The 14,340-nt window shown below is 45.0% G+C and overlaps 1 protein-coding gene across 1 annotated transcript in view; it reads left to right on the top strand.

The window, feature by feature from the left end:
- RTN4IP1 (reticulon 4 interacting protein 1) overlaps nt 1-14,340 on the top strand; it is a 229,342-nt gene that overhangs the window by 111,975 nt on the left and 103,027 nt on the right. Inside the window, exon 7 of the mRNA XM_069235436.1 lies at nt 11,631-11,767. Within this exon, the coding sequence (XP_069091537.1) occupies nt 11,631-11,767 (137 nt within the window). The remainder of the gene's footprint in view (nt 1-11,630; nt 11,768-14,340) is intronic.

Here is a 14,340-nt window from a genome sequence, read left to right as displayed (position 1 = left end):
TCCTCGAAGCAGACCTCACATTACTTTTTGGGACTGCCAATGCACAGTGCTATGCTCCACAACCAGGATTTAAGTTACATTTCTCAGCAGGGGTGACTTGGTCCCTGTATCCGTCCTGCTCTCCTTTACGGTCGGCCTGAACTTGTGACTTTGCCAGGTCTGGCATGACCAGATAGCTACAGTTGGTGCTTTGTGCTTTTAAGCACTATTTTTACCTAAATATTTGAAATTGCATATCTCCGGTTATACAGATTGGGTTTTTGTCATTTTGGTGCCAAGTGATTTATTACATTTTCATCTAATTTTCTAAATTGGTGTGCAATTTTTCTTGTGTTGTGTTTTCCCTGTATTACTGACTGTGTACTGCATAAATACTTTACACATTGCTCTAAATCAGTGGTTCCCAACCTGTGGTCCGGGGACCCCTGGGGGTTCGCAAAGCCTCCTCAGGGGGTTTGCGACTGGTTAGAGAATTAAATAATACTAACAGATTAGGTCCCCAGCTTTCAGTACTGACTTAGTAGGGGGTCCCCAGATTCCAATAATGATTCAGTGGGGGTCCCTGGGATCCAGCAATGATAAAGTGGGGGTCCACAGAAGTCAAAAGGCTGGGAACCACTGCTCTAAATTAAGCCTAACTGCTTTTGTGCCAAGCTCCTGGATTAAGCACAGGTTAATTTGGGGTTTGCTTGTGTTTCACCCTGACAAGAATTGTTTGCTGCTTGAGTAGGTTTTCACCCCTCAACCAGTAACCCAATTTCCTACAACTAGTGTGCAAAAATGACTTTTATCACATATATATCAACTTCTCATTTGACTTTTCCAGTAGTTTCTAGCACACTCTCACAAAAGAAGTAAACATTGGAAAAAAAATTGAAAATTGTGACCTTGTTCACTCTTAAATGGAAACTGGATACTCACTGCCCTTACTGCTTCAAGTCTCCCAATATTGAAGAGTCTAAAGTCCATTTTCTTTTGATTTGTCTCTTGTGGTCTTAACAGTGTACAGTATGCAGCTATGAGTAATAGGAGATATGCAGAGATGTTATTAGCATGTAAACAAGCCACTCAAACTTTGGCTGTTTTGCTATTTTGGGATACTTTGTGTATGTGTGGCTCATGAGAACAAATAAATTATTGGCCCATCTCTCAGTTTCCCATTCTTCCTTCACCTGTGTATAAAGATATTTTATTTGCCATTGGATTGAAATTGTTTAGAATCTGACATAGGGGTTTCCCTAATAATTTTGATGTGTACTCAACTCTCCATTTGCCTTTAGGATAAGTATGTACATGTGTTTTTATATTCTTAATTGTGCGTTTAACATTGCAGGTTACCCAAAATAAACTTTTCAATCACTGTGATTTACAACTACAATAACTTTCATACCTGTAAGATTGTCAATGTGCTCACACAATCTGCGTAAATGTCTAAATTCTAGGTCTGATAAAGGTATTGAACAGCACTCAGTTTACATCACACCTGATTTAGTATTACTGGGGTGCAGAATCCATAACACATCCTCGTCTGTGGCTGTGGTGAGCTGGACTAAAAACAAATAGGGATCTATGATTCCATGAGTTTCCAATGACACATCTCTACCATCCTCATGTACCCCCTCCTTCCCTCACATGTTTCAGTAAAAGTTGGGATTACAACATGCCAACAGATTTGAACCTACTGTTACTCCTATTAAGGTGACAGTGCTGGTTCTTTCAACAGACTAAGGGCCTCATTATCAATTTGGAGGTCCCACCGCGGACCGCCAACTCGCGGGGACGACGCCATGGTGGTGACATCAGCCCTGAGCCTATTACAATGTTCCTGCCAGGCTGACCGGCGGGAACATTGTAGTACACGGTTTCCACCGGGCTACCAAGCGGAAACAGTGCTACGATATTGGCCTCTGCTCCCTAAAGGGAGCCTCCAGTGCAGGGGCCCCTCTGTGGTTTTCCGCCAGCCTTTGCATGGCGGGATCCCCACCATGGAAAGGCTGGCGGAAAGCTGAATTGTGATCAGCCAGGCGGGGCTGAGTTCAGCGCCACCCTGGCTGAGTACAACACAGGCCACAAGCCACCACGTAAGGGAACCATGTGCCTGGCGGGAACAATGGTCTTTAGGCGGGTCTGCCTGCCAGGGTTGTAATGTGTCGGTTGGGCCAGAACAGTTGCATTGTTCCAACCGTCACTGTGAGGCTGGCGAGCCTTGGACCGCCAGCCTTGTAATCGGCCCTATATAACATGGCAAGAATAAGGCTGGAACACAGTGTGTGCCTGTATTATTTTATCTTTCAAGCCTTTTACCAGCACTGAATTGTTTTCCAAATAGGAGCTGCATGTCTCCGTATTTCTTTATGTTGTTGTGTACTTGTCTCTGTGGGTGCTGTTGTGTAGAAGATACTGGAGGCTGTCAGTGCAAAGAATGGAAAGGTGTTAAGAGAAGGAGGATGCAGAGGTAGGAGTCAGTAGTGAAAGAAAGCAGGTGCAGAAGTAAGAAGATACAAACTGTACAGGTAACTCTGATAACATTCTTCTTAGTTAGGCAGCACCTTCTCATGCTTATCCCAAGAGAGATCCCAGCTTCTTTAAATCTCTCTGTTTCGGTGAGTTAGCCCCCCTTTACTTTACTGATTACTATGGTTGCAAACAAGAGGTGGATCCTGAAATAAATTGTATTGCAGGCAAAATGCCAAAATTCCAACCATTAAGCAATACTTGGGTAACAAGGTTGTCCCTAGGTTTGTCTGTAGTAGGTCAGAGAACAGCTTGGGTGTGACCAACCATGTTGTGCTGCAGGAGTCTGAGCAACATAGACGCAGGATTCTAAACAGAGATCACCTGTTTTCACATTCACGGATAAATTCAATACAGTCATAGAGAGTAGGTAAGTAATTAATCATGAGGTTACTGTTACCTGGGGAGATTGATAACTTTGGGGTAGAGATAGTGTAGATTGTCCACAGCCTGCTGGGCAGAAAATCAGGATTTTATTAAAGCTAATATTATGTATCATCCTTTATTGCCACTACTCACAGCAGCTCCTTTAAAGAATATAGAACTTAGAATTCCAACATAATAAAAGCAGAGAACCCCCAACCCTCAGCCTTCTTTATAGCAACTGCGACTGAAACAAAACTCAGACCAGTCCCTTCAAACAGTCTTTGAAATAAAATTTCCTTCCAACCAAACAAACTTTTCTTAATATCCCTGCAGATTAACTCCCCATCTGCGATCTCCAAGGGTGCTACAATTTAAACAAAGCAACAAATAAATCAGAGTTGGGTTAACGGGAGGGATGATATTAGCCTCCGTGTCTTCAATAAAACACAGATTTTCTACCCCCGAGGCTGTAGAAAATATACATTTTATGGCAAGACCCGGAGGCTAACATTATTCTAGTTCAAAGCTTTTCTACCAAAACACTTGCCACGTTCTCAACTGGTTTAAAATCAAATTTTCTAAAAGTCACATTATTGGACCAATCAGCACAGCCCAAACTATCTCACAAAGAACCTTAGCTCATGAAAGCCTCCAAAGCAGCCACTTCTCTCACTGAGTGAGTACCAAACATGCTCACAGCCACACCAGCTCTACTCATTATCTCTTTCACCCATCTCGCAAGCGTTTGAGAAGACACCTTCTTAAAAGACTTCTTAAAAGAAATAAGCAGCTGATTCACTCCACACAGTGCAGCTATTGCTGGTCTCTTCTTGTACTCCTTCACACACGTAAGCACACACAAATGTTTTCTCTCATCAAAAAAAGGATAAAATACCAAAAACAAATTTGTTTTTGTTTTTTTAGTCAAATAGAAACACACCCTCGCAGGAGAATAAATTCTCCTTGTAATATCAAGTGCTCTCACATCTGATACTCTCCTAAAAGAAACCAAATGCAGTAAAATTGTCAATTTCATGGACAATTGTCTTAGAGACAACAACTCATTTAATCCCAACTAATCAAGGAATCTAATACCTTAGACACATCCCACACTGAATTATACCTGAAAACCAGGGGTTTAGCTAACCTAATGCTTCTCATCAACCTACTCACCATCACGTCCTGTCTTATAGAAGATCCATTCACTAACTGATGTCGTGCAGCAGTCGCTGATCTATGCACATTCACCTTTCTGTAGGACAAGCCATCCTCAAACGTTTCTGGTAAATAATTCACCACCTCCACTGAGGACACCGAAATGGGATCGAAGTCCCTCTACAGTCACCTTCAAACCAATATCTGCCATGCCAATCTATACATCTTTCTTAAGAATCGAAGCCTGTCGTGAAGGCCTGGTACTGCCCAGACTCCCCTGACATTTTCCATGCTACCAACTCAAATTATCTGGTATCACCACTTCGTGAAGCTGCCCTGCTGTGCCTTGTAGGAGTTCTGGAAAACCTGGCAACAGAATGCGAAAGTCCATTGACAACTCCGGTAGAACAAGGTACCACCCCTGAGCCCTCCAAAGCAGAGTTACCATTACTGTTTTCTCCCTCCATCTGTGAACCATCATTGTCACCCGAGCAATCATCTAAAAGGGAAGGAACGCATAAGGGCTGATACCCTTTAATATCTGCAGAAAAGCTTCTATCCCTTCTGGCTCCGGATCAGGAAGCCAGCTGAAAAACTTGCTCACCTGTGTCTTCAACCTGTTGGCAGAGTGATCCATACCAAATGGACCCCAGAAACTTTCCACTTGTAAGAAAACCGTCCTGTTCAACATCTGATCCCTTGAATCCTTGAAATTCTGTTAAAAACAATCCACCACTACATTGCTCAACCCAGGAATGTGTTCTGCCTGTACACAAACTCTTCTCTTTAGACAAAAATCCCCAAAACCTTTGCTATATCGGTTAAGTCTTTTGACTTCGGACCCACCAGCTTGCTTAACTACCGAGCCACCTACACATTGTTCATCCATAGGAGTACCGAGCACTTTACCTTGTCCTGCGTAAAACACTTCATTGCAAAAGATCCTGCTAGTAGTTTTAGACGATTTATATGCATCTTCTCTTCCTTTGTCCAACAACCTCCTGCTGACTGTGAACCACACCATGCATCCCAGCCATCTAAACTAGCATCTCTACTATCAACTCCGGGTTTCCCCCAAAAATCACTCTCTCTTTCCAAGCTTCCATATTCATCAACCATCACCTAAGTTCTTCTATCGCCTCTTCTGAAAAAAACAACTTCTTCCGAATATTGTAAACCACTTCTCAGATGCATTGCCTTCAATCTCTGTAAAGCTCGATAACTCAATTATCCAGGAAAAAAAGCCTGAATCCGTTGAAGGCAAAAGTCTAACAAAACGGACTAGTAACCTCAAAGAGATCTGACTCTGTTGTAAAACTCTCTGTATCTCTTTCCTCGTTCTCTTTAATTTCTCCTTCGGGAGTTTTCTGACCCGACCTACAGTATTCACCAAGATGACTAAAAACTGGGTACCTTGTTTTGGAACTAAACAAGCATTCTTCCTGTTGACCACAAAACCTAGCGTTTCCAGTAAATTGACAGCCATCTTTGTATAATCCAACTCTCTTGCCTTGTTCTGATCTATGATCAAAATATCGTCTTGATCAGTTGTTCCCAACCTGTGGTCTGGGGACCCCTGGGGGTCTGCGAAGCCTCCTCAGGGGGTCCGCGACTGCTTATAACATTAAATAATATTAACAGATTAGGTCCCCAGTTTTCAGTAATGACTCAGTGGGGGTCCCCGGGCTCCAGTTAGGATAAAGTGGGGGTCCACAGAAGTCAAAAGGTTGGGAACTACTGGCCTAGATAAATGATAAATGATCAACTTTGGACTGGTTCTTCTATAAAATTGATGCAGTAACCTTGCACCATATCTAAAACACAATGATCCTTTGTCACTTGAAACCAATTGTAATAAAATTGGGCCACTACAATTCAAAACAATCTGCCCTCTCCAGTCTGCCCCATTCCAATCCAAAACAAACTGCCCCCACTCCAATAAAAAAACAATCTGCCATACTGCTAACCAAAACAATCTGCCCCACTCCAATCTAAAACAATCTGTCCCACTCCAATATAAAACAATCTGTCCCACTCAAATCCAAAACAGTCTGCCACACTCCAATCCAAATCAATCTGCCCCGCTCCAATCCAAAACAATCTGCCCTCGCTCCAGTCTGTCCTCCAATCCAAAACAGTCAGCCTCACTTCAATCTAATACAATCTGATCCCCTCCATTCCAAAACAATCCGCCCCACTCCAGTCTGCCCCGCTACAATCCAAAAGATCTGCCCCACTACAATCCGAATTAATCTTCCCCACTACAATTCAAAACCATCTGCCCTCTCCAATCTGTTCCAGTACATTCCAAAACGATCTGCCCCACTCCAGTCCATAACCATCTGCCCCACTACAATCCAAAACAATGTGCCTCACTCCAATCCAAAACAATCTGTCCCTCTCCAATCCATAATTTATCCCACTCCATTCTGCCCCGCTCTAATCCAAACCAATCTGCCCCACTCCAATAAAAACAATCTGCCATACTTCTAACCAAAACAATATTCCCTACTCCAATCCAAAACGATCTGCCCCACTCCAATCTGCCCCACTTGCAAACCAAAATAATCTGCCCCACTCCAATCCAAAACAACCTGCCCCACTCCAATCTGCCTCACATCAATCCAAAACCATCTGCTCCACTCCAATCCACCCACCTCAGTGCAAAGGTGATACCCTGAAACCGGTACCAGGATGCTTGTTTCTGGTTCAGGGAGTACCTGGCCTGGCAGTTCGGGCTGGACTGTTCCCATGGAGAACATGGTCAAGACTGATTCTCATAATGCTGGGTCCAAACTGGAATGGCATGACAAGCAAAAAAACTGATGGCTTAAACCAAGATCTGTGACTGGGGGTGAATGTTTGATTTGCTCTACATTCCATCCATCATCTGTTGTTTTTGCACTAGTATTTGAAGGCAACACTGCCAGATGGGGACCCCATTGCAGCAGAGGACAGATGCTGGCAGGGGATAGAAGAGAAGGGGTGAGCCCCACCCCCAACCCAACCCCACCCCTACTGGTGAGCCCAGACTGCACCTCTTGTAGGCATGGTGAATGCTCGGGCAGCACTGAAGGACTCCTCTATTAAAGACATGGTCACAAAGCCAGCATGAAAGAAGGCAGTCCAAACCAAAAAGGAGTGCCTGGCAGCAGCCACTTCAGATGCCACTTCGAAAGTAGATGTGCCGGTCACAAGATCGTTTCTCAAGAATATCTTTACTACTCTGAGGGATGACATAGCAACCCTGAAACAAGAATTAGCAGCAGATGTCAAAGATATTAGACGCAATATGGGCGAACTGGTACAAAGAGTCGACTCCCTGGAGCGGGTTAGCGACAATCGAGATGAGGAGCCCAGGTGCGAGATCCTCTCACTTTGAGACAAAACAGCAGATCCCAATTATCAACTTGAAGACATTGAGAACCGGTCGAGACGATGCAATATACGCATTAAAGGTGTTCCACTCCAGGCAGATGTGGGGAGATTGAAGGACTACGTCCTCCGCTTGTTCCACCATGTGGCCCCGGACTTGAAGGAGCAGGACATTATTTTAGACCGAACTCATAGAGCGGGTCGACCATCTCGCTCCCTGGGGCAACCGCAAGACATTCTAACATGCCTGCATTACTATTGGCGAAAAGAGGCCATCATGGCGGCAGTGAGAGATAAGAACTTCATCGAATTTGAGGGCACCAAAGTATGGCTCTATCAGGATCTCTCCCAGGCTACCCTCCAAAGACAAAGAAATCTCAGGCCCCTCACAGACTCCTACGTGAAAAAGGGAGCAAATATAAGTGGGGGCACCCCTTTTACATCACCTTCGTGTAGAACAATGAGACACATAGTCTGCGCACAATGGAAGAGGCACGACAGCTGATGGAAGGGGAGGCACTGGGACTTGACGAGCCTCCCTCGCCCTGGGGGTGGGGAGGGGTCCCGGCCCCTGCAGGCACTGAGGGTGTCCACCCGCCGGGGTCAAAGGAAGAAGATTCGAAAGCCATCAGCCCAAGAGAGGAGTCATGAACGGGCTGCACTACTTCGAAAACCACAGCAGAGGGAAAGCACCTCAGATCCAGACAGTGACTGAGGGGTGCTTCTATGGAGAGTGATCCCGGTGACTGGCCTGGTCGTTGGGGGTGAGAACGGATGAGGGGCTCACAGTCTTTCGCCTTAGCAGCAGTCGAAGGCCGTTGGCGGCAGAGCTAACCCCTATTTTTGTGTTTAAATGAAGGACCTCGCCAATGACACTGACCCAAACGTTACGCTGCATATGCTGGTTCCCAGACGGGGAACATTGAGTTAACTTGTTTTTTGTTTTCTTAATATGTTTTCCTCACACATAGCCCATACAGGTAAAGACGGCACGCCTTGCATACACGCGCAACAGGACTTGGAGGAACTCAGGAGGGGAATCCCCAATCTCCCAATAACGGCAAAACAGATCAGATTGCACACCTATGGTTAAGGTCCTAAGCTGTTGAATGCTCTGGTTAAACGCCTGGCACTGCTAACCTTTCTCAGAGATGCGCGATGCAGCATCTGCCTTATCCAAGAGACCCATTTGTTTAGGGCGGACTGGAAGCACCTGCGCTTGAAATGGTTTGACTGGCAGTATTTCACCTCCGGCCTTAAGAAAACAGCTGGAGTAGCGATCCTTCTGGTTAAGCATTTCCCAGGTCAGTTAGTCGAGACCCAGTTTGAAAGCGCTGGCAGAGCACTCCCCTTGTGCATTGCCACTCAAGGATACATATTCACTCTAGCAAACATATACTCACCAAACTCCCAGCAGGAGGCATTCTTAGAGGAGGCTGTAGGGCAAATACTGACCACACCAGATAGAGACATTATGATAGAAGGAGACTTTAATTTGGTCCCACATGACACATTAGGCAGGTGCGCACGCCTCGGCATTTAGACAGTGGTTGGCGGAGGGGGCCTCCTAGATGTTTGGCAACAACACCACCCATTAGATAAGAGCTACGCCTTCTTTTCTGCAGTGTACCAGTCCTACACCCAGATCGATTATTTTCTCCTTTCTCAACACTTGAATACACACACCACATCTGCAGACATTGGGGTGTCAGCCCTGTCGGATCACTCGCCCATTTCAGTTGTCTGCCGCTTTCCAGGGTGACCAATACAACAACACTTCTGGCATCTAAATCACACATTTCTGCACCAGGACAAGACGATTTCAGAAATAACCATAGCTGTCACAGAGTTTCTACATACTAACGATAACCCAGATGTCCTGGTGGCCCTGCTGTGGGGCTCAATGAAGGCAGTGATCTTCAGCACCTTTATTGCAAGGGTGGCCTGGTTGAACAGGAATAGGAGAGATAAGATGGCCCAATTGGAGACCGAAGTCAGGGTCTTGGAGGAGGAACACAAACGCGCAGGTTCCTGCAGAGTCAGGAGGCAGCTGACGCCCGCATGCAAACAGCTCAGTCGACCAGACCTACCTGGAGTGATACTTCCCATTCATGCGGGTGCCTCAGAGAGTCACTTACTTAGGCCTCCAGATACTTCCAACGTTGGGGCGCTCGATAGATAGCACCTATACGAGGCTCTTGCAGGAAGCCAGGGTGGACTTAATATCCTGGAAGAACATCTGTTATTGTGGCTGGGTAGCTTACCGGCAGTTAAGATGTCACTGCTTCCGAAGATGCTATGTGTCATGCAAACCCTGCTGCTGCAGCCCCACCCCCTCAGTCCTTGCTAAAATACAGCAGCTTATTGAGGATTCTATTTGGGGAGGCAAAAAGGCTCAGATTGCGGGGAAGAATGCGTATCTGGCTCCCTGGGAAGGCGGGCTGGGCATTCCATGCGTCAGGAATTATAGTTATTACTTAATTACCTTCCCACCTTATCCCCCTAAAAACCCAACAACCCACTATGACAAAATAAATAACTATTAACAATTTAATAAAAAAAATCTTATTCATTTAAAGTTGCAAACTACATTTTAACAAAATTAATAACAATTATACAAACAGTAGTAACACAGAATTAATATGTGAATTAAAATACATTAAGATAATTAAAAACAATGTTTTGCAAAGATAATACTGAAAACAATATTAAAAACAATGATATTCTTTGAAACGTTATTGCTTACCTAAAAAAACAATATTCTGGACAACAATGTCCATGCATCACAATATTTTTGTATCTCGGTATTTTATTTCTGATAAATCTGTATTCTGAGATGTACAACTCCATATTTTGTGCAAATACCATTAAAATGCTCAACCTGTCTGTTAATTTGCAATTATTTTAGGAGAAATACAAGGCCTTTCAATACACTCAGCAAACTTTACACTTTTAAACTGGGGAAGTTATCAGAAATTAAACTTTCTGGTAAACCTTGTCTAGAGAATGAACTGAGATATTGAGAGGCCTTGGAAGGGCTGGTTTACTAATATTAAATTAGTGGCCCTGGGGAAATGGAGTCCACAGGGCCTATCAAGGCTCAGTGAGAGCCCCCTCCCCTTTAATAAAAAAAAAGGCCCTGAGGGATGGGTCCCCCTTACCCCTTAAGAAAAAGAGAAGGCCCTGGGGGGATCGGGATTGCAGGGCCCAGTAAGGTTTGGTGGAGGGGAGGTATGTGGGCCACTGTCCCCTTTAAAAAAAAAATATTAAAAAAAAGACCCTGAAGGATGGGGTCCTCAGGGCCATAATAGGATAGATTTGGGGAAGGGGCCACGCAGACCCTCTCCTCTTTAAGAAAGAAAAAAAGCCCTGGGGTCATGGGGGCCACGCCCTGTGACCACCAGTTTTCCCCAGCAGACAAGGTTTTACTATTAACTAATTTGTCCTTTATTTTGCTTTGCTTCTGCCTGTCCTCTGCCCCTGCTTTGTGAGTAGGTATGTGATAGAAATAGAAAACAGACTGCTGCTGCCTTAAATGCTTTATTTACCTTACTTTTCCTTTTTATTTTAAACTGTACCAACTTTTAATATATCTGTTTTCGGGAGCAGTGTGTCATTTTTTGTTACCTAGACCTGTGATTCGATACCAGGTCAATCATGTTTTTATATTTTTTATGATTTCAACATTTGTTTAATTAGCATTTCAATATATATTGCATTCTTCTTTGCTTTTCACCACATTGGTGTTCAGCAAATTGGAGTTTCATCCCATACACACCATGCAATTGCAGAATGTATATATGTTTGTGCAGATCTTTCTATTGGAATCTTGAAGCAACCACCTATGGAGCATTTTAGGATAACGAGGTTGTGAAAGCCAAGTGTTCTCAACAAACAGAGCTACAGTGAAGTAGAAAGGCAAGGTAGTAGATTCCTAAACCTGTAAGCTATTTTAGAAATATTTGGTTTGGGGCAATTTTGAGATGTTCCATCCATCAAGCCAGAAAAGGAGTGTGCTAAGTCCAGGAGTGCTAGACCCCAATAGAAACGCTAGTTCTGTAATGTTGATGGATACCCATTTGTTGCTGGATTTAGTTTGATAGACTACAAGCACTCGTTCATTTGACATCATTGTCTAAATTGCTTGTTTTCTTTCACTTGATCGTTCCCTGTCCCGCTGTTTATAATTGTGATTCCCTTCCTTTGGGCTCTCTTTGTAGTTGACAAAAGCATGGGGTGCTCATGTGACAGCTGTTTGTTCTCAAGATGCCAGTGCCTTAGTGAAGGACCTTGGAGCAGATCATGTCATTGATTATAAATTGAGAACTGTGGAGCAGCAGCTGAAATCTTCAGAGCTGTAAGTATGAATGAATTATGTGCACACAGAACACTGACCAGTGTATCTGTACCCTGCTCTTATAATCACCTGTATTGAAATATTCGTGTAACACAGCCACTGTTTCAGTGATACAGTTTTTAGGTCTCACCTAGACAGCGCTTGTGCTGTCTCTTCAAGACATAGGGCCTGATTACAACTTTGGAGGAGGTGTTAATCCGTCCCAAATGTGACGGATATACCACCAGCCGTATTACGAGTTCCATAGGATATAATGGACTCGTAATACGGCTGGTGGTATATCCGTCACTTTTGGGACGGATTAACACCTTCCTTCCTCCAAAGTTGTAATCAGGCCCATAGTTTTTCTATCAGTGGCCCACTTATTGCTTACCACTTGTTAGCTTCACTGTCATTCTTATTTGCTTATTTATGATTGATTAGTTGTTATAGGTTTCCTTCATTTGTCTCTCCCCTGGAACATTGACACATTACTTGTGTCCTTCCACTAATCATTTTTCTAGGTGCTACTTTTTTGTTCATGAATAAGCACTCACCAGAGTGTGTCGCTTTCAGCTGGCTCTCTCGTATTCCTTTCCCCACTTGTGTTCCTCCTCGTACGTTTGCTTCCTTTAAGCACCCTCCCTCCTTCTGTTTCTCGTGTTCCTTTACCCCCACCCTCCTTCCCGTTGTTCGTGTTGCCTTGGCTCCACCCTAGTGCTTTGGGGGTGAGCATAGCACGCTTGTGTCCTTCAGCAGAGGACGGTCTCTCTGGACACATATGTTGTGGACATGCTGCTGTCTCAGCTGGGGAACTCTCACAGTGGCTCCTTGCCGGGGAGCCCCCTACCCACACGCCCTTTCAGTTCCTCCACACCCACTTGTGCCCTGTGCGATCAGATGGCAGAGGCCCATGTTCACCATTTAAGGAAGTTAATTTGGGTGAATCCCGCTGCACTGAGCCCCTTGTGTAGCCCCTTATTACTTACACATAAAAGAGTGAGTCCCTTCAGCTTAGCTGAACCTGCTTGCTGCTGCACCAGAAGGGCACTGGCAGATGTGTGCATGAACATGCCTGCTCCACCAGGGCACAAGGGCACCAGCAGATCTCAGTGGGCTCTCGTCTGCTCTACAAGGGCACTCGCAGATCTGTGTGTGTCCCCTGCAGCACCATCTTGGTGTGCCAACATCTTGTCCCCAAGGGCACCGGCCGATCTTGCATGTTCCTTGCTGCACCATCACGGTGGGGTGTGCAACTGTCTGCTCCACAAGGGCGCTGGCAGATCTGTGTGAGCCCCGCACCATCACTAGCATATTGTAAATATTGCAGACATGCTTATGCAGGAACCACTGTGTCTATTTTACTCCTCCTGATATCAGTGCCTAAAGCAGTCCAACAGTAGGTTTTTGTGTGGGGCATACACATAAATGTTGTTAACAGGCATGAAAGCCATTTAAGATTGTTGTTTGATTTTGTGCCAGTCTATAATTGGTGCAAATAATAGGGATGTCATCTGTTACTTATGGCTTTTGGAAGGTGAGCCCATGCTGAAAAAATTATAATAGTTGTCAACCAGAAACATGTTAACCCCTTTGGTGCTGAGGGGGGAACTGTTCTTTCCTCTGCACCACTGCTCATGTGGTAGGGAGGGTACCATTCCATCCTCATCACATGACCACCAAACCTCTCTACTGTTTACAACAGAGGGATTTGTTTTTTCTAAAAACAGTTTTGGGAGCTGGGAAAAAGCTTTTCCAGCTCCCAAGGCTGTTGTTAATTTTCACTGAAATGGCGAGCAGTGTGTATGGCGCGCTGACATCTTTTCAGTGAAAACCAAAGCGAAATGAGCCTATCAACTCTTTTCACTTTCACTGCCTAGGTGCTGAGTGGGCTATCTGAGCACTGAGGTAGATAGAAGAGGTATCATTGGAAAGGGGAGAATCTCCAAGCAGGGATCCTCTCCACTAGACACCAGGGAGGGGGGAGCGGCCCCTTGGGGCAAGGGCTTTTGCTCCCCCCATAATATTTTGGCCAGTTCAGTCTCTTCCCAATCCCCGGTGGGCCGATGGGGGCAATAACAGAAAGCCCTCTAAGCACCAGTTTTTCTTTTTTTTTTTTAAATCAAACCTAGGGGAGGGGGCAGCCCAAAATGGGCATGCTAATGTCCCCACCCATCTCAAACACGAACAACAGTCTTTCTGCCCATTCCCCCGAGGGAGCAGAAAGCCCACTAGGCACCAGGGATTATTTCTTATTTTATAAGTAGGGGTGGGGGCTGCCTAATGCCCCCACCCCTACCCAGACCTAAAGAGCAACAGTCTTTCTGTCCTGCTTGGGGCAGATGGAGGTTATTACCCCCGATCTGTCCTCCGGGTGAGCAGAAAGGCCATGAGACACTAGTCCTTTTTTAAAAAAAATAAAAAATTTAATAAAAGAATGGTGGGGCCATGCCCCCACCTCATATAAATGGGGACAAAAGTCTTTTGTCTCTCCCACCCCTCCACCCCCAGGAGCCAGATGGAGGTAATTACCCACGATCAGCCCCCCGGGGTGCAGACAGCCCACTGGACGCCAGGGAATTTAAAAGAAAAAA

The sequence above is a fragment of the Pleurodeles waltl genome, chromosome 5, assembly GCF_031143425.1.
Source record: "Pleurodeles waltl isolate 20211129_DDA chromosome 5, aPleWal1.hap1.20221129, whole genome shotgun sequence".
In the NCBI taxonomy this organism is placed as follows: Eukaryota; Metazoa; Chordata; class Amphibia; order Caudata; family Salamandridae; genus Pleurodeles; species Pleurodeles waltl.
Note: the sequence above shows the minus strand (reverse complement) of the source record. Positions and strands in the feature narration are given on the sequence as shown.